The 25,650-nt window shown below is 37.0% G+C and overlaps 1 protein-coding gene across 1 annotated transcript in view; it reads left to right on the top strand.

Moving 5' to 3' along the window:
- Window positions 1-25,650, top strand: part of LOC125754232 (uncharacterized) — a 65,264-nt gene that overhangs the window by 19,484 nt on the left and 20,130 nt on the right. The window contains exon 3 of the mRNA XM_049105251.1: window positions 8,248-8,323. Within this exon, the coding sequence (XP_048961208.1) occupies window positions 8,248-8,323 (76 nt within the window). The remainder of the gene's footprint in view (window positions 1-8,247; window positions 8,324-25,650) is intronic.

Here is a 25,650-nt window from a genome sequence, read left to right as displayed (position 1 = left end):
TGGGAGACTAGAAGAGAAAGGTCCTGTCTGCCCACAAGTATCTTTCCTACTGGCATGCCACATGGCTGAAATCTTTCACCAATATGGACGTTGTTTTGTGTAGTCGGGGGACTTCATTATTAATTCATGGATTAATCTGTGAGATTAGATGGCCCTAATTGATCAGAGCAAGACCATGTGGGAAAGAACTGGAGAACCATGAGGACCATGAGTTCTCTGCATCCTGGAGAACTTCCTGGAGAATGATGATTTGGGAAGCAAGGTCAGCTCCACAGAGAGGTCCTAGGCAGTCTTGAGTACTAGTACTATGATTGGAAAAAAAGCCATAGGCAAACATTCTTAGAGTATTAACACAAAATGCTTTCTCTCATTCCACACTTGCAGCATCTGACCTTTGAGATTTGGCTACTAGTGAGTTCTTCATAAGTACCACCTGTTTTTCCTACTTTGGAGAATCAATTATAAATAAAATGAGTTATTAATATTTGGCAATGCAGCTTCAAACACTGAATAGAAAGTTTTACTGACTACTCTGCTGAGTCCTTGAAGACAGATGGACCAAGCATGTGTGTATCATTTGAAAAGGCAGCAGTTTGCAATGAAGGGCCAAAATCCCATTCTGTCCACCCCACCCCCACAAACATTGCTTCTGCAGGCTGAGCTTTCTGGATAATCAGAGAGAGTTGTGCACATATGAGAAAAAGACAATAGCACAAGTCTGGAGTAGGTTTGAATTATATTGTTACTTTTATTTATTTAATTTTTTAAAAGAGACTGATTCCAAAGACTCTCTAGATATGTTTGTAATATAAAGCATTTTATAATGAACCAAATTCTCCCAGTAGAATCTCTCACTAGTTATAAATTAAGCAATCTGGACACTCTTATTTACTCCTTCAGGCCGTAAGTAACTGCTACTTTGCAGAATGGCCCAAATGCAGAAACAAATACAAAGATAAGAAAATAGGCTTTCATGCCAGTTTGCTAATAAACTGCCACTTCAGTTTTCTAAATGAATTCCTAGTGGCCTAAAAAAGTTGACATAGATTCTGAACTCCTGTCAGACTTCTAGAAAGGGGCTTAGAGGCTAGTAGAAACATTGATAAATTATTTAGGTTTTAAAAGATTAAGATGAAATAAAGAAAGCATTAGTCGCTATATTTATTCCTTAGGCCAAGAAGTTAAAGTCATTTTTTTCTGGGAGGCACTGTGGGACACAATGATCCTCTGTTTTAAGGCCTCACTCCAAACATGGACTTAGAAATTCATTATGCATAATACTACTGGTTATTATATAGAAATGCACTATACAGAATGCCCAAATTAGCCTTCCTTAGTCTTCTCTAACTCCAAGGGGAGGTCAGCTTTCCTTATTACAATCTTTTTTAGAGATTTTAAAGATAACAAAGCCAGGGTGATTATAAATTATTAGCAATAATTTATAATAGTGATAGAGCAAAGACATCTCCCAAATTCAGAAGGTTTCCAAAGTCCCATTTGTACATAGATTTTTTTTTAAGTGTGGAATATATTTTTCAGTTATTTTTGGAGCTCTAGGCTAAATCAAAATGATTGATCTGCTCAAAAACCTACTTGAGTATCATGCTGTCAATACACTACCATCTCTATTCTTCACCTCCCATGTGACCTACAATGGAAGAACAAATAGCAGGGGTATCACATATGGGGAGAGTCGTATGTAGAACATGGCTGTGAGTAATATTGAGAAAATATTTCGAGGTTACCTGTTTGTAAATCCTATGTTCTTACATCAGGGAGTACTTGTCCTGATACTAAGCTAAGACACACTCTAACCAAAATAAAAATTAGAAGATTTTTTTCTTAAATATAAACCAGATAGAAGATATTTAAATAATTAATGCAAAACCCAAAACATTTATCCCTGTTCTGCCCAGAGAACACCTTGCTTGTGGCTATAATTCTTGTGTCTATCTGCCAGGCACACAATGCTTTTTTTCCCTGGATGCTGCGAAAGACACAATCTTTTTACTTCTTCCTTTTTAATATTCTCTATTAGTGCACAAAGTGCTTCGGTCATTACAGCCTTACCTCTCAATATAATTTCCAAGGTTAGAGCTTATCCTTTATCATCACATTTTAGATTGGCTTCCTGATGAGATGTTGGGAAAGCAGACACTTTAATCTCACCAGTAACACTTTATAAATCATATTTAAAGTGGGTCTCCTTGTGAAATTGTTTTGTGAATAATCCTATCTGGTATGTGTTGATTTCTGTGCCTCGCTCCTAAATTTCAAGCTGTAGCTTATGTTAGGAGTGTTTTGACATAGATCCTTATCCTATGTTTCTCTTGTCTCATTTTCCACCTTTATTGTTTCAGGTCTATGTTAAAACTACATATGAATCTAGACAAAGGAAGAGGCTGGTGGTTGTATGGGGGGGGCTGAGGGGGGGGGAGTTACTAGAGAATATTTGTATGGAAAAGGGCCCTAGAGGCAGTCCTCTGATTGATAAGAGGACAAAGGGGCTTCTCTTAAAGTTGTGAAGTGAGCATCCTGGGTTTTTTTTTAGGCTTCTGCTTTTACTTGAGGGTAGCTTCAGAGTGAATGTGGCCCTTTTGATGGATTTTTTTGTTTTACCACTTTTGATAGTACTGATATGGGTAAAGATAAAACCTTTTCTCTACCATGAGGAATATCAACTGTCCAATTATGATAATACGTAACAACTGACATTGGTCTTAGTCAATTGTGAAAAAAGAAGTGATAGAAATACAGTAAAATGGAGAGTGCTCCACCTAAAAAAGAAGCAGCTGCTACTTGGTTCAAGTGGATTATGGCCTTTTAGGAATATGGGCACTGTGTTATCAGTCTTTTCAGTTTTTCAAAAGAAGCAGAAATCCAGACTTTTATGTGAGCTCTCCCAAATTTTTTTAGTGTTGGCTCAAAATAATGCTTTTTTGTGACTTTACAAGACAGTATGGCATCTTTTTTTTCAGGAGACATTGACATCCGTTCTATCTCAACTGACTCATTTGGTGGGAACAAGAAGTCCACATGCCAATGCAAATCAAGAATGGGGAAGAGGTTCAGGAAGAGGGGAAGAGTGGGGGAAACATTCTGCAATGTATAAAGTTAATGAGTATTGATGCTTTATCTTTTACCAAGAAACAACATATATATATCCCCACCAAACTGAGTTCTTGGGATGTCAAAAACATATGATAGTGAGAAACAATTTTAAAAAGTGCTATAACCTTTAAAATAGGAGATGAAGAAGGAATATTGGGATATAGAACTGTGATAAGTCTAGGAGTACCTAGGTGGCTTAGTCGGTTAAGTGTCCAACTCTTGAATTCTGCTCAGGTCATGATCTCAGGGTAGTGAGATTGAGCCCTACATCAGGCTCCATGCTGGGTGTGGACCCTGCTAAAGATTCTCTCTTTCTCTCCCTCTGCCCCTGCCCACTCTCTCTCTCTCTCTTAAAAAAAAAAATAGAAAAGAAGTGTGATAAATCTGGTAAGATTTGTTCTTATAAAGAATTAATGTTGGTTATTAGCAAAAATACAGAGAAGTGCCTTGGATGATATACAACAAAATTCAAGATACTTGTTACATGAGATGCAATCTAGGAGGATTACCAAAGAGTTTTAATTATACTGCTGGTGTTTTATTTTTTAACATGGGTTGCCGGTATGTAAATGTTCACTGTAAATTGTTATAAATTTTTATATGTCTGAACTATTTTATAATAAGACTTTATTCATAATGACATTTTGAAAGAATAAACATTAAACCTTTGTCAGACCTGTGAATGGTTGGTTTTTCTGTCAAATAATTATATTTTCTTTTCAAGGGCAAGAAGGGAAAGGGCTCTTGACTTTTCACTAAAAATCTCTCAGCCTCTGACAGATGACAAGAGACTGTGAGCTGAAAAGCACACCTCAGGCTGGCAGGAACATTGAGTGGTTGCCAGAAATGTGCTAGCAGATAGCACAGCCATGACTCCAACAACTGGACCCTAGATTTCTGTTTACTTTCTGAACCCAGCCAGCAGTGTTTATAGCATGACAGTGACCAGGAGTCTGCTGTGATTTCTATAAGGAAATAATTAAAAGATTAGCAGTTCCTGAGTAATAATCAGCACCACACTGGTTATATTAATTGTCATCATCACCATCATTATAGCAATTAACATTCATGTAACATTTAACAATATGCAAAAATGTCTTGTATACATTATCTTACCTCAGCCTAACAAAAATCCTGGAAGGAACAGAGAAAATACAATAGTATAGTCATGGAGAAAACTGAGTTATTTCCCCTTTGGAGAAATCAGGTTTCCTGATTTCAAACATTCACTCTTTCTTAATATGCTTTGGGTCAAGTCAATGGTTGAACTTGCCCAACTTCTAATATTGAGAAGCATTTGATGAGGGAGTTTTAAGATACCAACCCTCAAAATATTAAGAATTAATTGAACATCTCTAATCCTCATAATAGGTTGATAGAGATCTATAGGTATACTTTTACCAGAAATTTTTCTGGACAATTATCTGCCAGTGACTTACCTTCCCTAATCCCACAGTTTAAGTCTACCTACCCAGCTTAGTCCATGAGTTTGTCCATGTCCTGGACTTAATGAGCAACCCTGTTCTTAATTACAAGTTATTTTTTTAAATATTTATTTATTTATTTGAATCCTAGCCACTAGACCACCATGGAGGTTTATTTATTTATTTGAGAGAGAGAGAGAGAGAAAGCAAGCTTGCATCCAAGCAGGGAAGGGGTAGAAGAGCAAAGGGACAGGGAAAGGGAGAAAATCTCATGCAGACTCCAACCTGAGTGCAGAGCCCATCTCCGGGCTGGATCCTACAACTCCGACATCATGATCTGAGCTAAGCCAAGAGTCAGTCGCCTAACCAACTGAGCCATCCAGGTGTCCCAATCATAGGTTATTTTAAAAAGCTTACATGTGAGAATAATATTACATGTGAGAATAATATTCCAGCATATTCTATATTATCTGTCTGACCACTAAACCCATCCAATATAGTACCTATGTTCTTGTAACTATCAGATGTTTCTTAAACAGATTATTTTCATCTTTTAATTCATCCTAGCAACACACTTTTATCTTCTGATTTGTAATCTTTTTTGTCATTTGATTCTCATGGGCTTTCCAACCATCTGTAAATGGCCATAATTTTACCTTGTTCTTTCCATTTTTTATACGTCTAATTTTTTCTCTCATACAATTGAATTAAATAATGGCTCCAGTGAAATATTAAGTGATAATGGTGGCAGCAGGCAACCTTATCATATTCCTGACCAGCAGGGGCTCCTCAGTGAATTCTCATTAAGATGTTTCTGATGTGATGACATCTGCCTTAGCATCTTAAGGAGGTACATATATGCTCATCCTCACTGAGGGAGAAAGTATGTGAGTTTTCTAACTTTTTGAGGTATTGACGTATAACATATGATGGTTGAGGTGAACCACATGATGATTGATCTGCAAATATATCGTGAAATGATTACCACAAATAAGGTTAGTTAATAACTCTATGCTCCCATGTAATTACAACATTTTTGTGGGTGATGGGAACACTTAAGACCTACCCTTTTAACAACTTTCAAGTGTATAATACAGTATTGTGAATTATAGTCACAATGCTGTACATTAGATCCTAAGACTTTATTCATCTTATAGCTGAAAGTCTATACCATTTGACCAACATCTCCCCATTTTCCTCATCCCCTAATCCCATGAGAAGTTACATTCTACTCTCTATTTTTATGAATTCAGCATTTTTAGGTTCCACATATAAGTGGGACTGTATAGTATTTGTCTTTCTCTGCCTTATTTCACTTAGTGTGATGCCCTCAAGGCTTAACCATGTTGTTGCAAATGGCAGGATTTCCTTCTTTCTCATGGCTGAATAATACTCTCTATTTTTATGAATTCAGCATTTTTAGGTTCCACATATAAGTGGGACTGTATAGTATTTGTCTTTCTCTGCCTTATTTCACTTAGTGTGATGCCCTCAAGGCTTAACCATGTTGTTGCAAATGGCAGGATTTCCTTCTTTCTCATGGCTGAATAATATTCCATTATATATCTATATATCTCTTTCTTTATCCACAACTCCTTTATCCATTGATCCATCAGCTCACACTTAGGTTGTTTCCACACCATGGCTATTTTGAATAATCCTGCAGTGAACATGGGAGTGCACACATCTTTTCAAAAGACTGATTTCAATTTCTTTAGACATATGCCCAGAATGGATTGCTGGATTATACAGTAGTTCTATTTTTAATATTTTGAGGGGTCTCCATACTGTTTTCTAGTTTACATTCCCACCAACAGTGCACAAGCATTCCCTTTTCTCCATATTTTTGCCAAAAATTGTTATCTCTTATCTTTTTTGATGATAGCCATTCTAACAGGTATGGAGTGATATCTCATTGTGGCTTTGATTTTGCAGTTTCCTGATGATAAGTAATGTTGAGCATCTTTTCATGTACCTTTGGGCATTCGTAAGTCTTCTTTGGAAAAATATCTATTCACATCTTCTCATTTTTTTATAGATTTTTTTCTTGCTATTGTATGAGTTGTATGTTCCTTATATATTTCAGGTATTAACTCCTTGTCAGATAGATGGTTTGCAAATAGTTTCTCTCATTTGGTAGATTACCTTCTCATTTGGCTGGTGTTTCTTTTGCTGTATAGAAGCTTTTTGTTTGAGGTAGTCCCACTTGCTTACTTTTGCTTTTGTTGCTTGTGTTTTTGTTGTCATATCCAAAAAAAACTTGTTACCAAAACCAGTGTCAAAGAGATTTTTATCTATGTTTTCTTCTAGTAGCTTCATGATTTTGGGTATTCTACTTAAGTCTTTAATTCATTTTGAGTTAATTCTTATAAGAGGTATAAGATAGGAGTCCAACTTCATTCTTTTGCATGTGACTATCCATTCCTATGTATTAGAAAACATCCAATACTACTTATTAAAGAGACTATCCTTTCCCTTCCGCACTGGGTATTCTTGCCTCATTTGTCAAATATTAGTTGGCCATATATGCATGGGTTTACTTCTGGGCTCTCAATTCTGTCCCAGTGGTTCATGTGTGTGTTTTTATGCCAGTATTCCACTGTTTTAGTTAATATAGCTTTGTAATACAGTTTGAAATCAAGAATGTACTTTATTATTTTTCATGCTTTTATAAATGAGATTGGTTTTTAAAATTTCTCAGGTGGTTCATTGTTAATGTATAGAAATGCAACTGATTTTTATATGTTGATTTTGTATCTTGTAACTACTGAATTTATTATTTCTAACAGTTTTTTGCTGTATTCTTTAAAATTTTCTATGCACAAGATCATATCATCTGCAAACAAAATTTTACTTCTTGCTTTGTAATTTGGATGCTTTTTGTTTCTTTTTCTTCATTGCTCTGGCTATGACTTTCAGAGTCCTATTCTACTATTTAAATGGCAATGATGAGAGTGGGCCCCTTGTTTTATTCCTAATCTTAGCAGGAAAGCTTTCAAACTTTTACTACTGAATTGATGTTAGCTGCAGATTTGCTGTAGATGGCTTCTATTATGTAGGAGTACATTCCTTCTACATTCAATCTGTTGAGAGTTCTTATTATGAAAGTATGTTGAATTTTGTCAAATCTTTTTTCTGTATCTGTTGTATCTGAGATCATATGGTATTGATCTTTAATTCTATCAATGTGGTGTATCATATTTATTAATCAGTATATATTGAACCATCCTTGTATCCAAAGGATAAATCCCACTTGATCATGATGTGTGTCTTTTAATGTACTGTTGAATTCAGTTTCCTATTTTCTTTTTAGAATTTTTTTCATCTATATTCATCAAGAATATGGGCCTACAACTATCTTTCCTTGTAGTGTCTATCTGGCTTTGGTATTAGGGTAATGCTAGCCTCATAAAATGAGTTTAGAAAGATTCCTTCCTCTTCAGTTTTTAAGAAGAGTTTGAGAAAGATTGGTGTTAATTCTGTAAATGTTTGGTAGAATTCACCAGTGAAAACATCTGGTTCTGGGCTTTTCTTTGTTGGGAGGTGCTAGATTATTGCCTCAATCTCCTTACTTGTTATTGGTTTGTTCAAATTCTTTATTTCTCCATGATTTAGTATAAGATGTTTCAAAAATGCACAGAGGCTTTTTTTTTAAGTAACTGGCAACAGCATTTAACTAAATGATTTATACTCCTTTTTCCTGTCTTTACAGTTCTACCCTTATACTGAATGTCCGAATGCATAAGTCTTGTATCCCAGAGTCGATTTGGCTCACCAGTGAGAGAAAGGTATGCATTCAAATCTGGTGTACATTTTAAATATGCTTCAATATATTTTCTACTCTTCTCTATATACTACCTATGTTTTTTTGTTTCTGAAAACCTGACTAATGAAGGTTTAAACAAATAAGGGCTCATTTTTCTCCTATTACAAATAGCCTAGAAATGAGTGTTTATCTTTATTGATATTAGTTCATCTGTTAAACAATGCCAAGAATCTAGATTCTTTCCATTTTTCCATTCTGTCACCTATAGTGTGTTGGATTTTATCTTCATGCTAATTGCTTCATGGTAGGAAAATGGCCTTTAAAGCTCTAGACTGCACATCTGCATGCAGAGTAGGAAAAATGGGGGTGGAAGTAGGCAGGAATTAGGGGAGAACAGTGCCAGCAGCATATGTCTCTTATTATCAGAAAAAGAAAAAGATTTTTCCAAAGATTTCATCTTTGGTTTCATTGCTACAACTGAATGACATAACCACCTGAGCTTGAGCTGCAAGACAGACTAGGAAAGGAAAGCTCACTGGCTTACCAATCATGCTTTGTCATCTGAGGCTGGGCATAAACAAAGTCAGGCTTCTAATAGGAAAGAAGTAACAGGAATGGATTTAGAATAGAAAACTAATGGTGTTTGCCTTAAATATCCAATCCAAAATTGTGTTTTCTGCATTTCTTTAGCAAGTAAGTGAAATAGGGATCTAATAATTTCTTATAAGTAAAAAAAAAATACAAAACCAAAATAAATTATGAATACCACATTATCCCTACCCTTTCTTATCCATGGCATAATTAGTTTTGGTGAAAATCAATTGTATAACTCTTACTAGTTGAGGGAGGTCCATGACATTCAAAAATCTTATGCTTTCTATTCTCACAAAGAATATTCTAGTATGTGAATATTCTTTCTCTCTCTCTCCTACTCTGAAAATGTATTCATACTGCTATATCCAAAGTTATTTCTATAGGCCGCTGTTTGGTCTAGTGTACCCTAATTCAGAGAGAGCCTGATGATCACTTAACACACACAAAAAAAATATTGACCAAAGATAGATGATAGATCAAGTTTATCCAAGTAGTGCAAATTGCTTTATATTAATGCTACAGAGAAGACAAGTTTCTTTCTCTTGACATTTTTCTCATAAGTAGATGACTATTGCCTTGTGGTCTTGTAACAAAGTGCTCCAACCATTATAAGACATGTCAACTGCCATTTTGAGCAGGTTTGAAATGCCTGGAGCTCTAAAAACTGATAAGAAAAATCAGAGCCTATTTTAGCTTCTCAAAAGCTTCTTGACACTCCAGGTGACAGATATCCTCATCGGGGTTTTCTAAGTAAAATCATAAAGCAGACCAGCTAGAGTGCCAAACCGAGGCCCTTTGTATTAATGTACTTATCCCCAACATGCTGATTTGGTCTTTTAAGTTATTTGCTTGCATGGATGTAAGAATTTTCCACTTTTTCATAGTTTCCTCTCTGTTCTATAAAGGAATTAAATGTACTTTTCCAAGTTTAATCCTATATGTTTAATCTCTGAAAACTCAAATTTGAATTTTCTGTGCTTCAATATAAAGCCCATTCATTTAATATTCAACAGATATTTTTGGTTGTTCATGCACTGTGTACAGACACTGTAAAGAAAACTGAAGGCACAATAGTGAATAAGATAATGGTCTCTCCCCTTGCTGAGCTTACAGTAGAGTGGAGAAGACAGATTTTGTTATTCAAAGAAAGTTTTCCAGGAAAATATAAACTAAGCTAAGATCTTGTGTTGCTTAAGGAAAATAATGCCAGCTGCTGAAATAAACCCCAATTTTCAGCAGTTTAATACATGAATGATTTATTTATTGCTCAAATTAAAGTTACATGCAAGTCTCAGACACTTTCATCTTGGGCCTCCATCCTCCTCAAAGTCTACTGAATCCTTTCCAGTTAGATGATGGATGGAGGAATAGAGCAAGGTTTGCTTGTGGCAGGATTTTATGGACCAGGACTGACAGTGGCATATCACTTCCATCACATTTAAGTTACAGTCACACCTAATTGCAAGGGAGGCTGGGAAATGTAGTCTAGCCATGTGTTGGCTGAAGATGGAAAGCTGAATACTGCTGAGGCACAAGTAATGCCTACCCAAACCTGAAAGGTGAATAGCAATTAAAGTTGCTATTGAAAGTTGAAGGAAGAGAGGAGTTGGTGAGATACAACGAAGAATGTTACAGAAAGAGAGAACATAAAGTTGAAGACCTAGAGGTAAGAGAACATGGCATGTAGAAGCTGAATGTTGTCCAGTGTGACTAGAATATGGAATTCAAATTGGTGAAATAAATAATGGGCAGGTCATAAACATCTTTGTAGACCATTTTAAGGAATATGGGCTTTACTCTAAGAAAAGTGGAGCTCCATTAAAAGTTTTAACCAGGGAAATGAAGTGATCAGTATAGATATTTTTAAAAACCATAATTCCTGTAATGTGGAGAAGTTGGAAGAAATGAATGAAAGACTGAAGGCCAATTAAGAAGCTGTTTATAATTTGGGTGATAGGCCCTCAACTAGGATAATGTTCTTAAAGGGCCTAGAAAAAAAGTAGATTGATTTAGAAGATATCTGGAAAGCAAAATTGAAATAACATGGTTTCTGATTAGATATAGGTTGCATGTAGCATTCATCCCACAATGTTTCTGACATTTTTCTTCATTTTAGGTAGGAATACTTACCTTACCTGTTCATCTAGGTAAACTAGAGTAAACACTTCTAGTTCCTTTATTCCTATCAATATTTAGAATGAGGCTAGGGTGTTCCCAAGTCAAAGAACAAGATATCACACCAATATATTTCACTTAGAATTATAAATGTATTTGGGGACTATTATTTGTCCAAGGTCACTTGCCTGAAATAATTACATAAATCAATAACTGAGGTGAATTAGGAAGTTCCTAATTGACTCTGGGCATCTGATATCTCATTTTTTTCCTTTCATAGACTTCTAAAAATTACAGGATTGCCTAAGTTGAAAAAATTTTCTGCTTCATCACAAATTAGGTTATATCTTGGCTTGGAGTGAAGTTTAATTTTGTCACTGGCTGAAAAAGTTGGGGACATCATAGACAAAAAGCAAGAGGTGCCAGTAGCCTTGCTGTGCAAAGACTTTTTCAGCATATTTCAGGACATATTTGTTTAGCAGAATCCCAGACTGTATTCTGGGACCTACCACCTGAAGACATTCTGTTTTTGCAATATCAGATCACAAATGCGGCTTGCCATGATTCATACCGTTGCTCACCTAGCCAGGCCTGACCACTTTAAGAATTGAGAACAGTGGGCAGAAGGTCCTGGCTGACATTGTGGAAATTGGGTCATGCCCACAAGCTCATCTTTAGAAGTAACTGCCTGCTAGATTCTGAAGTGCCATAGTGTGTTCCCTACTCTGTTCCTGAGCAGTGATCCTTAGTGATGTCATGTTGTTCCTGGCTTATTTTATTCTTCTCTCCCCTACACATACCCAGCAACTTACTTCCTCATAAGTCCCACTTACTTCCTTGTCCATCACATGTATTCTTTTCTTTTTTTTAAAGATTTTATTTATTTATTTGAGAGAGAAAGAGAGCACACAAGCACAAGTGCACATGAGCAGGGGTGGAGAGAGAGGGAGTAGAGGGAGAAGCAGACTCTCTGCTGAGCAAGGAGCCAACCATGGGCACAATCTCAGGACCCTGGGATCATGAACTGAGCCAAAGGCAGACATTTAACTGACTGAGCCACCCGGGTACCCCATCACATGTGTTCTGGTGCCATATTCCAGTCTTCAACCTATCTAAACTTGGCATCTGGCTCCTTCCCAGGAGGGAGGTATGTTTTCCTTTCTACCCCACTTGATCCTGAAGCTTCCGTTACCCTCTGGAGAGCTTCTGCCTTACAAGTACTGTTCTGGCCTCACCCCAGTTATTATGGTTGCTCTCCGCGACTGAAATTATCCTTTGCATCCTATGTGTACTATTTGCTTTCCAGTGCTATAAAATATGATCATAGGACTGGCCCCATATTTCTCTTTTTTGAATTGGAGATTTAAGAAGTTTGCAGCAGCAGGAACTAATTAATGACAATCATGCCCATTTCTTAATAAATGTCTATTGCTTATGTTCTTAAAATTAGAAGTACATTTTGAGTCTCAAAACATATTTTGATTTTATCCATCATGTAGATGACAAATATCTAACAAAACTGTACTATTAGATTCAGATATTATCATTGCTAAACATCATGGTTTTAAAATATTTTCGAGTTTGTAGCTCTGCAGTTAAACTCAGAAAGTACTGCCTTAGGTGGTTTCCCCCTGTTTTTATAAGCACATTAAGATCATCAACAACTATTGTTATTTCTTAAAGTTTTTTTAACTCTCTTTCTACCCTATCAAATTTTACTACAAGATTTTAGCATTGTTTGCATTTTTCCCTTTTTTTGAAACAGAAGAAAAATTTTTAAATAGTCTCTTAATTAACTACTTTTTGTTATGAGTAGGTTTTAGATGTCATATAACTTCCATTTTTCTAAAGATCTTTTTGTGGATAATGATTATTATGATGATTATTTATTCCTGAATACCCATCCATCCACCAATAAGTACTATAAAATACAACATCTCCTTGATTCTTCCTTTCAAGATCCCATTATCTGTTTTTCTTCTTGATTAAAAATAAAATGTAGTAGAAAAATCAAACAGTGATCTTAAGAATTTAAATGCCTTAGTAATAGCTACCTATTGAGTACCTAGTATATATAATGCATGGTGTTGGATCCATTTACAGATATTACTAATCCTCCTTATAAGAGTATGCCTTATTATCTCTCTTTTATAAATTAGGGAAAAGTATTGAAAGCTCAGAAAGGTTAAATAAATTATCTAAAGTCATATGGCTAAAGAGTGGCAAGACCAGAATTTATAGTCAACTATGACTCTAATACCTATGCAAGCTCTAGTGCATTAATTACACAGTGCTGTGCCAATTGCATGGTCATTCTAAGGTTCACAGTGGTGGTAAAATAGATTAATTGGGGGCAGGCATAGAAGTAGGGGAATAGGAGAATTTTCAGGATCACACAAAAACTGGCACCTATGGCAGCCCGGGTGGCTCAGCGGTTTAGCGCCGCCTTCGGCCCAGGGCGTGATCCTGGAGACCTGGGATCGAGTCCGCGTCAGGCTCCCTGCACAGAGCCTGATAAATAAAATCTTTAAAAAAAAAAAAAAAAAAAAAGACTGATACCTAAACATAAGAGCGTGTCCAGGAATTTCTAATTCATGGGTGTATTAACTTTCTCGTTATCTTGTTGTCCTAAAGTCTGGAAGTCTGGCATGTGTTTTACTGGGCCAAAATTAAGGTCTGTCAGCAAAGCTGTGTTCCTTTTCTGCAGGCTCTAGGAGAAAATCCATTTCCTTACTTCTTCCAGCTTTAGAAGCTACAGGCATTCCTTGGCTCACAGCCCCCTTCTTTGCATCTTCAAAGCAGCAACACAGCATCTCTTTGGCCCTACTTCCCTAATCGTATCTCTTTCCCTGACTGTATTCTTTGACTTCCTGTTTCATTTTTAAAGACCCCTTGATTATATTGGGTGTAAATGGATAACCCAGTATAATCCCCCTATTTTAGGATGAGCTGATTAGCAACCTGAATTCTGCTTGTAATTTCCATTAGTCTTTGCCTTGGAACCTAACACATCCGCAGGTTTCAGGGATTAGGATTTGTATATCTGCATGTGGAGGGGGGAAGGGCATTATACTGCCTGCTGCATAGGAGTAGGCATAATTAGACATGATTCCCATAGTAGGTGTAGACCTAGGACATTAATGTCCTAAGAAGAGAGAAGGTAGACCAGGAGTATAGTTAGGTGAAATTCAAATCAAATCGAAGGTGCCTATCAAAGAATTGGTAGGATAAGCAATCAGAGGTGAACCATTGGCAGAAAGTAAGCAGAACAGCATTTAGAAACTAGGAAAAGAGTTAAGTAAGCTGTTGTAAGTTGAATTTGTCTCTCCAAACTTCATATGTTGAAGTCCTAGCCATCTCCCCAGTACTTCAGAATGAAACCTTATTTATAAATAGGGTTGTTGAAGATATAATTAGGTAAGGTGAATAGGATGGGCTCTTAATCCAATATGACTAGTGTCCTTAGAACGTCATGTGAAAAAATAAACACACAGGAAGAGTGCTAGGTAAACATGAAGGCAGAGATTGGGATAATACCTCTATAAGCCAAAGAACATCAAATATTGCCAATAACCCACCAGATGCTAGGAGGAGGAGGCATGGAACAGATTCTTCCTCATAGCTATCAGAAAGAGCCAACTCGACTGACTTCTGGTTTCCAGAACTGTGAGACAATACATTTCTGTTCTTTAACTCATCCAGTTTCTGGTAGTTTGTTACAGCAGCCCTAGCAAACTAATATATAAATGTCAGAGAAAAGAGAAACATGATGGCATGAAACTCAGTCAGTTATGTAATTAGGAGATAGGAAATGAACCCAATTTGGAAGATTTGGGACAAGCACCAGCGTTAGAGTGAGTCCATCAACAACTCTGACTTGATCTCAAATCAATGAGTTGAGTAAGACATATTCCAAGACCTGGGAGGAAACAAAGCCTCCAAGTGGATTTGGTAAGAAGCAGTTACCTGGATTAGGGGAATCCAGGGACAGGAAGCCAGTCAGGTATACTGTCCATAAGCAACAGCCCTATGACACATACATTCTTCTTACAGATGTTTGGTCAACTTACTTATTGATTCTCCGTGGTTACCTTGCCTACAAATGAAGGTTGCTGAAAGGGTTTTGTGTATTCACTTGTTTTAAATATTTGGTTACTTGAGGAAGTTAATTGGGTACTTCTCTTTGTTCACTTTGCAGAAGTAGCAACAGAACAGTTGATGGTAGAATAGTGGCAAAAGCAAGTTTTATCTCTTCTTTATGATATTTCCTCTTTTATATTCATGAAGGATTTATTTTTTTTTAAACTGCAGTATGCTTCTTACATATAAAAATTGCTTGGTCATCTGGTAGCATAAGAACTGTACATTTTATTAGACAGTATTTGTGAATCTTTTTTTTCCATTAGAACTACATTCGTTCCTAGAATTATAAATGCAAGAAATTGGTTTCACCATTTTGCTATAGGGGAAACAAAGATAAACATGAATAATTAACTAGTTTGTATATAAATGCCAACCTACAGCATATACCAATACAAGAACGGGTCTCTACAGAGTTCTATGTAAACAAACTTCTAGTCCTACATGCTTCACTTCACTGCCAAGGTTGAGCATGTGATTATGCAATAATACCAGATAAACACAACTTTCCTGACAATTTATGTAGTTTAGGAAAATATGCTAATTTTATCCAAATACAGTCTAGTATTTTCATTTATGTGTATTTGAACTCTTGTCAATGATAATCCTTCAACTCCATGGATCAGGAAAAGTCATATTCCAATTACTATATCTTTAGATTAATTTATTCTCCTACCTTCCTCTCTCTCTTTCTCTCTTTCTCAATGGTGTTTGAAGAATTAGGGCAAGATGCTTCTGGACTAGTCTCTAAGGGGGTAGATGTTTGATGCAACCACTATTTAACTCCAGGTTTCAAGGCCTAATCAAGAAGAGGAAAACTCCACAACTTTTAAATTAGAAGTCTATAAGCAAATAAAGCCCTTAATACTTTCTTTTCTTCAGCTTGGAAAAAGGGAAAGATATCCTGAAATCTATTTTACTCTTGCATTTGAGAACTATGCTCTGTTGCTTGTCATCTGACACTGCAAAGTAAAAAATTAAAATACAAAATAGTCCCTTCAAATTTGGGAAGTTCAAAGACCAGATATCAATAGAGAAAGGCCTTGTTCTAAACATTTTATCTATCATTTAAATAAATTTAGTATCAACATATTTTTTAAAGTATGTGTTTATAAGATAATTATTTTTTCCTCCCAACCACTCCCTCACCCTGCCTCAATTCTCCCACAGATCATGTGAAGATTATCTTTCTCTCAGGGAAGAAATAATAAACAAAAATAAAAAGATTGCATTTCTCCAACATTTTACCTAAGGAAGGGGAATCTGTACAGAGGAAGAGCTAACAGACCACGTCTCCTTACCTTTGTCTCCTAGAGATTCACCTTTCCACTCACATCACTATTTTGGATTCTCAGAGGTGAACAGGTAAAGCTCCAACCCAAATAGGACCAAATCCCTTTTATTGATTCCATTAGACAGGATAGAACTTTCAACACAACCCTACTAAGTAGGAAGGGAAGAAGAAAAAGGGAGATAAACACAAAGAAGCATAAAAGCAATGCAGGTTACAAAGCACAGGTTTCTGATAGTCCTGCAGCCAAGCTTGCTTTCTATTCTGCTCCATCTGTACCCACTCTCTAAAAGCCCTCTTTTAATAATCTCTAACAAAAGGTCATTTTAATCCTCTGTAGCTAGATTAAGCTAGACTGGGAGACTTCTGCTTTCAACCTGTCATTGTTACAGTTCAGTCTGAAAAACTTTCCTCATTCCCAATCACAAAAACCTTCAATAATCTCATCGTTCAAGCAAGATCTCAAATCATTACATACTAAGGCATGGCTAAAACTATAGCCATATTTTGTGAGACATCGTGTAAATTTAAAGTTTAAAACAAATTACCTTCCCTAACAGAAGACTTGTACCTTTATACTACTCTTTGTTACCATCTGAGGTAATAAACAGAATCCCAAATTTGAGTTAGGAGACCCAAGTTTGAAGCCCAAATCCATCATTTACTAGTTGTTTCACTCAGAGCAAGGGATTTAACTTAAATGAGCTTTAGTGTCCTCATCTGGAAAATGGGAATAATAATATCACCCCACCTGCCTTACCATAATGTTCTGAAAATGTGATCTATCAAAAACAGTTTTATAATCACAAAATTTTAAACAAATGCAAGATATTAGTATTACTGTTGTCTGTGTACTTCCTTAAACAGTGTTTATAGAGGAAGACAGAGGAATAACAAATAATAAATTTACAAATACTTAATCTAAATAAATCTCTATTTTAGTATGGCATCACTCTGAAACAATAGTTCAACAACTAAAATAGCTATGATAGTGACAATAATAATTTTTTTAAAATTTTATTTATTTATCCATGAGAGACAGATAGAGGCAGAGACATAGGCAGAAGGAAAAGCAGGCTCCCCATGGGGAGCCTAATGTGGGACTCAATCCTGGGATCCCAGGATCATGCCCTGAGCTGAAGGCAGACACTCAAACACTGAGCCACTAATTTGAAGAATTAGGGCAAGATGCTTCTGGACTAGTCTCTGAGGGGGTAGATGTTTGATGCAACCACTATGATAATAATAATTAAAAAGGCATCCCATGATAATAATAATTAAAAAGCAATTTAAATCTTTACAGAAGTCTCTCAAAAATACCAACTTTATTCTAATGCATAGCAAAAGTTCTTACAATTTTCTTTCTTCATCTCTCTCCATGTTACCTTTACCTCCTTAAATTCTATTTCCAAAACATCTTCAAAACTCAAAATAAATCTCTTCTCCAAATCAGCACCTTTTGGTTCTTATTGTACACTCCTTTTACCTTTTGGGCCTATTACATTTCCACTAATATCCTCTTACCCCTATAGAGCAAGCCCTGCTCTCTGGGTCTCTTTTAATCTTCCACTCTCACACTAATTCTGTACAAAAAAGACCCATAAACTCAACTGGTGAACACATAATTCTCCTTGTGAAGAAAAAAAAAGTTCTGAATACTTGTTATTTTTCCTGTCACAATAAATATTATGTTTATTGCCATCACATCTTGCCAAATTTAGAGTAAAACATATTTTCTAGAGTTTCTTCCAGAGCACTGTCTTGGATAAGGAGTCCTGTGGTTTTCAATCAGTCCATTGGCACCATTCCATCTACATTTGTTATTTACTTTGACCAATTGTTCTTTTTAATTCTTCAGAACTTTTGAGTAGCTAAAGTTGAATAGCTTGTTTAGATAACTCATTTGCATTATATTTTATCAACTCTGGGAATGAGATCACAAGTACATGGCCTACTAATTGCCATCCCTCCCTCTCTTATTCATAGTTGACATCACAAATAGATGTCATTTTTTTCTCCACTGGGCTCAGATTAGAATCCTTCTTAACACAGTACTCTAATCAAGTTTATCTCAAATGTTGGTGTGCTTCAGAATCATCTGAAGGACTTATTAAAATAGAGATTTTCCTCAGAGTCTCTGGTGCAGTAGATCCGGGGTAAGTACCATGAATTTGCATATCTAACAAGTTGCCAGGTGATACTAATGTTGCTGGTTAGCAGACCACATTCTGAGTCAATTACCACAATAACTGAACATAGTTGGTTTATAAGATGGAAGCTATTTTCTATCCCTTATTAGGATACGTTATCTCCGTTGAGTCTTCAGAAAACAGGTAATAGTCATCCAGAGCAGATGAGAACCCTTAACAATTTATATGACAGGTGTTCTATAAAAGCTCTCTTCCCTTTAATTGAGAAAACTTCTGATTTCTTTTCCAAGATGAGTCCACTCAGTATCAGGTATTCTCCATCACGAGTTCTTTGTCTTCAACTTAGTTTTAGCTTTTTAAAAAATATTTTATATTAATTTATTTTAGGTGGGGAGGGGCAAAGGAGGAGAGAGAGGAAGAAGGAAAGAATCCCAAGCAGACTGAGTACAAAGCCAGACGCAGGGCTCAACCTCATGACCCTGAGATCACAACCTGAGCCGAAACCAAGAGTTGGGTGCTTAACCAACTGAGCCACTTAGGCACCCCTTAGTTCCAGCTTTTTGGACTATGCTTTTAGACTTAATACTTTGAACTAGCAAGTTGATTTCCAGCCTCACCTATGAGCAGAAGAAAGCAGGTGAAGGGGCTCCTGATTATCTTAGAAGATAATTTGAATAGGAACCACAAGGTTTTCAATAATAGGAAAAACAGTCACAGACAGGTCCCATGTTGTCTAAGGAAAGTCTTGCTAGACTATTTCTGTCTTATCAAGCATTCAATGTGGAAAACAAGCTAAATAGTTAAAATTTAGAAAACTAAATGTGTTGCTTTTACAGGGAGGAAGGAAATAGGGGAGACACTTGAAGTGAGAAAGGAATGCTAAAGAAGCAATTAATGTCTTCTCTCTGATAAGCTGCAAATAGATAGTTGAAAGCTTTTAACATTGTTCTCAAGCACAAATGTGCCTTGAGGTATACCCACCTACACAGATACATGTACACAAAGACTGATTTAAATTTAAAACAAAAAGCTATCTATATCCAACACAGCTAAATACACAGGAGGATGAACACCTTCTGAGTGCCCACTTTTTGCCAGACTGCTAAGCAGACACAATTAGAGTGGAGGCTAGACATAAATGACAACTGACCTGTTAAACTGATGTAAACATCCATTGAATACAATTAAATAATCACTCAGAAGTTATCATTTAGCATACTTCGGTAGCCAAATATCACACACAGTGTAATGCAGAGATGACTCAACAACATTCAACAAATATTTATTGGCTACCAAGTTAGCAAACATTAGCATATAAGACAAAAAAAAATCTTCCCTTTATGAATCTTATATTCTAACTAGAGGAGACAGACAATAAGCAAGAAATGTAATAAGCAAAATGTTAGAAAGTGATGAGTGCAATAGAGTAAAGAAAAATAGAACAGGACATGGGAGATGAGGAACTCTGAGGATTGAAAGTGAGCTGCAGTTTTAAATAGGTCAGGGGTGGATTTCATGGAGAGTTCCATGTTTGAGCCAAGACTTGAAGGATCTCCAGCATTGGTAACTTCCTCAAGTAACTTCTACCTTCACTGCCTTTCATATGTCTGTATGTATGTTTATACATATATTTGGCTGAATATACTGATAGCACCAGCAAATCTCTGCTGGTATGGAATGCATGTTGATTAATTTGGATTTTAAATAGGAAGGCAGATTTAAACACAAGCTCCAGGAAGAAATAGTTCTGGTGTTTATCTAACTGAAGTACTTGTTGCTTCCCCATCCAGACCTTTAGATTTTCAAACTACTGTTTCTTCAAACTGTTGACTTTTGCTGCTTTGATATATTCTTTTGCATTTTATTGTTATAAATAATAATAGCAAAAGTTAAAATTTATTGGATATCAAGCTAAGTATCAAACTCATTATTAAGTATTCTATATACATTATCTCATTTAATTCTCAACAATTCCATGAGGTAGGGAGTGTTATTATTTTCATTTCAAAGAGGGGAAAACTGAGGCTTAGGGAGGTTAAATAACTTACTCAAAATCACGCAGATGTTAAGTGCCAAAGTCAAAATTCAGGTCTAATTCCAGAGTCATTTTCGCCTCCATTTAGTAACTAAATTTAGTACTGATTAAATATATTCATCAGTAGGAACTTTACAATGTTTGGTAAACATTATCTAATTCAATGTTTTGTGTTTTTTTTTTTAAAGACATTGCTCCAGCCAATTTAAATAATTCATGCTCACAAAGAATATAATATTTGTTCTCACAATGCTTCTGATTGATCCAGTGCTAGGATTTTCCAAATTTTATTTAGCAGTAGAATCCTTTCCTAAACAAAATATTACAATAGAAGCCTGAATCGGTCACAACTAGCGTGGGAAATTCAAACAAAGATGGAAACCAAAAAGGGTTAAGTGAAGAGTGTTTAATGAAAGGTCTATTCACAAAAGTCTGTGTGAGATAAAGGAAAACCAGCACGGGAAGGTGAAAGTACCACAGGGCTAGCCACGGTGGGATGGCATGGCTATCCCTAGGCCTGAAGGGGTAAGATAGTGGGCAGAGTGCTTGCCAGGTTCTGGCAAGAACGCAGCTATAGGAGGGGGCTACTAAATAGGGGCTGTGGGCTTTGATAGAGGAATGTTGCCATTGCCAAACCAGAGTCTAAAGGGAAAGATTCAAAGGAATAAATGACCATGTTTCTCTCTCCTTCTGCCCTCCAACCTCTTGCTGTTCCTCCCATTGGCGAACCCAGTGGAAAGCTAGAGGGCAAGGAAGCCCAAATGATGCACTTCATAGCAGTCAGCTTGAGCAAGAGCAAGAGGAAGAAGAGCAGAGAATAGATTTAAAAGACAAATAGAATATCCAGCAAAAAATCAAATATGTAAAACTCATAAAGCAGAGCTTCTCTTATTGTACTAGGGTCGGGGGAGTCAGAGTTGCCAGCTTATCTATCTCTCTAATCACTCACTGTCACCACAACAATCTCTGGGGCACCTTTCTTTGCTGAGCCTTAGTTCTCGGGTCCAGCCCCTATGTTATAAATATCTCAGTCACAAGTCCATATGCTTTTAAAAAGTACAATATACATGTTGATAAGATAACCTGGACTTACCACAACATAAGAGGCACCAGACATGTCCCTGAAGGTGCAGGGCCCCAAGCTCTGGATAGAATCATCTGATTATACATATGATCATTCTGAGGGGGCCCCCTGAATCTGGGAGTCTGAGAGCTGAGGGAAATGTTTGTAGAAGTTACAGGCCAGCTGAGAATCCTCCGTAATCCCTGGACAGGCATTGGGTTTGTAGGCTAAGAGGCTTCCTTTGAATAGCCTCATCTTTTATGAAGGAGAACCCTCCCAAAGGGATTCACAATTAAGTTCCATTGTCCATCAGATTAGAGAGAAGACTTTATATCCAAATGCATTGAAATGTGTAGTTATTCACTAGGTAAAATAAGGAGGTTGAGGAGAGAGGAGCGAGGGGTAAAGATACGGGGTAGTTGGGAGGAGGGTTAGATAGATAAGAGAACTGATTAATCAGAAGAGTGACCACAGAGTGCCACAAAATACAAAATCTAATGCTGTTACTGGCAGCTGAGAAGCAATAGCCTCCAAATGTGCTCTGAAGTCTGAATCACAGCCTGGCCTCCTCAGCGGGGGCTGCTGCAGGTCCGTCAGTCATTGGGCAGAGCTGCTGAGCACACCCTCTGCTGCTATGCAGAGAAGTCTGACTAGGGAAGCCAAAACTAGGATGGAGATGGGCGGGGGTGGAGAGGTGCCAACACCCAGGAGCCAGACAGCCAGATACTCTGTCACTGGTGCTGCCACTTAAATCTCTTGGTTCACTGGATAGAGGATTTGGGGGGTGGGGGGGAAGGGGGGTGTTTTTAATCTTAGCAGCTAGAGTGGCCTTCACAGGGAACAAAAATAAGCTGAGCAGAGGAGAAAGGCACAGCTGTTCTTTGCTTTCTGAGGAGTCTCCAAATCTCTTATTACGTATTGGTGCAGCTGCCCAAGCCGAAGAGAGCAGCTTACGTCTGTGACAGGCACAGATAGAGAACAAGGTAGTAGGATACGCAGCCCATACCTACCCTATATCCTCTCCATAGTACTGCCCTGGCCCTCTCCCTCACTGCCTGTCTCCTGTAGGTTGGAAAGCTTTATAATACTGATGTCAAACATTTGTCACACATGAGAATCAAATCATTTTACATGTATTATCGCATTTAGTCCTCAGAGCAACATTATGAGGTAAGTACTCTTATAACCACGTGTCTGCTCAGATGGGGAAATGAGGACTTAGAGTGGTCAAGAGACTCAGGGCAGGCTGGAGTTTGAGATCTAGTAGCCTGATTTCAGGACCTATGCATTTAGCCACTAGACCATTCTATCCTATCCTCATGTAGTTGTTGCTTTGCCTCTTCTGTTCTCTGAGCTAACCTGGCCTCCATGTTTCTCACCCTGGACAGGTCACATAATCTTTAATTCCCAATTATTTCTTCTGTCACAGATCCTGAGAAGAAAAGGCCAGATCTAGCTCAATTGGCTTCTCTCTCCTAAAAAGAGCTAGTTAGAGGGGTACCCTGAAGGGCAGCTGATCCTACGTCAGTGAAGTAGAAAAACCAAGGGTTTTCCCTCAGAGAGTCACACCTCATAAACCTAGAGTCCCATTTTCAGATCCTAATCTTGAATGAAGAACCCTGCCTAGAAATATCCCAATGGATCCAGAAGTTTCCTCACACATTCTTAAAAGGAAGAGGAAGCTAGGCCATTAGCCTAAATGGACAGCAGTGCCCGTAGAAAGCAATGCTCATGTGGCAAAACTGAGTCAAAGAGAAGAGAAAAATGAATCACACTCCAAAAATCAAATAGCCAACTATTTTCAGGGAAATAGGAATGATTAAAATGCTCACATATAGAAATTTGATATCCATTCAGAAAGCTACTAGAAGTTTTCTTGATTAAAATGATAAAGTAATGGGTATAGATAAGGTCTTTCTACTGATTATCCATAACACTTAAAATTGCCGAAGAAAATGAAAAATTTAGGAATTTAAGTTTCTTGAAAAGAAATTAGATGATGGGGATGCCTGGGTGCCTCAGCGGTTAAGCATCTGCCTTCAGCCCAGGGTGTAATCCTGGAGACCCGGGATCGAGTCCCACATTGGGCTCCCTGCATGGAGCCTGCTTCTCCCTCTGCCTGTGTCTCTGCCTCTCTCTGTGTGTCTCTCATGAATAAATAAATAACATCTATAAAAAAAGAAATTAGACAATATACATTTTAGTATTATAGTAATAGATTTCAAAGTGTTCACTTTTTATGTTTATCATGGAACTGCATGCATCAATTCCATATTCTTTTCCTTCTTTCTTTTCTAAGTAATACTCTATCCATGTTTCTAGTATATTTGGCATATATAAATGAAAATACTATTTTTAAAAGAATTTTTACATGAATCAGAGAAGCATCTATTTTACCACTTTTGTTTTTCTTTGTCTACTCTGTTTCTTCTGTATTGTACAAATTTTGTCCTTTGCTTTAAAGAATAAAGGGATATGTGGAATTACATATATTCTGCAGTATATCAGTGGTTATGTATGGTTTTAGTCTCTAAAGCTTAATCTCACCTCTAGAATTCATTTTATCTTTTGTATTAGGGAATGTCTGGCTGCAGGGAAGATAAATCTACTTAAAGGAGCACAATAAAGGAAGATGTGTGCTTATAATAAGGGCACAGATCTCCAAGCAACCAAGAGGTTTCAGAAAAACCAAATCTAGAAGCCTCAGCAATAGCCATTCTCAGTTTTCAGTCAGAAATTCCACCATGAACATTATTCAGCTGCCAATACCCTCAATTTCTAGGCTTCTTGTTTCAAATGAGAATGAGAGAAAGAGAAAGAAGAGGAAAAGTTGAGAGAGAGAGAGTCTGATCTGTCAGCCTAGCTTCAACATTGGTTTTCTTTGAGTCAAATGACTACTCCTGTGTGCTTATATTCTACCAACAGCATGGCCAGGGCTATATTGTAGATTCTTTAAATAAGTATACGTTCAAGTCTATATGAGTGCATGCTTGAGGTTGAAATGGTTGGGAGGAGGGGGCCAAAAGAACAAATATCAATTTCTAATAAATTCATTTAGAGAAACCTAAAATGGATGAAAAATTATCTTTATTCAAGGTTTTTGGCAATTTCATATTATTCGTTCAAATCCTAGGTTTATTTCTTTTCTTCTTCTTTTTTTTTTTTTTAAGATTCATTTATTTGAGAAAGAGAGCGGCCGGGAGGGGCAGAGAGAGAAGGAGGGAGAGAATCTCAAAGAGACTCACTGCTCAGTGTGGAGCTGGACACAGGGCTTGATCCCACAACCCTGAGATCATGTCCTATGCCAAAATCAGGAATCAGACACTTAACCGACTGAGACACCTAGGTACCCCAATCCTAGGTTTCTATGGGACATTTCTAAGACGTTATTTTAAAGTTTAGTAAAACACTGTATGTTAAAATATATAATCTCTGACCCTTAGACTGCTCTAAGCTCTAGGGTATTTGGCCATGAAAAATAATACATGACAACATTATACAATTTACCAATGGATTATGTCCTAAGAGTTTATTGGTGTTTTAGTTTGCTAGGGCTGTCCACAACAAAGTACCACAGACTGAGTCGTTTAATTTATTTTCTCACAGTTTTGGAGGCCAGAAGTCTGAAATCAAGGTGTCAGCAGAGTTGTTTTCTTTTGGCCTTTCTCCTGGGCTTACAAATGATGTTTCTTACCTATCTTTATATAGTCTTCCCTCTGTGTGTCTGTCGGTGTCCTAATGTCCTCATCTTATAAGGATACCAGTCATGTTGTGTTAAGGTCTACCCTAATAACCTCATTTTAATTTAATTACCTTTTTAGGGGCACCTGGGTGTCTCAGTTTTTGGTGTCTGCCTTTGGCTCAGGTCATGATTCCAGGGTCCTGGGATTGAGTCCTGCATCAGGCTCCCCATGGGGAGCCTGTTTCTCCCTCTGCCTGTGTCTCTGCCTCTCTCTGTGTG

The sequence above is a fragment of the Canis lupus genome, chromosome 33 (assembly GCF_003254725.2).
Source record: "Canis lupus dingo isolate Sandy chromosome 33, ASM325472v2, whole genome shotgun sequence".
In the NCBI taxonomy this organism is placed as follows: domain Eukaryota; kingdom Metazoa; phylum Chordata; class Mammalia; order Carnivora; family Canidae; genus Canis; species Canis lupus.
Note: the sequence above shows the minus strand (reverse complement) of the source record. Positions and strands in the feature narration are given on the sequence as shown.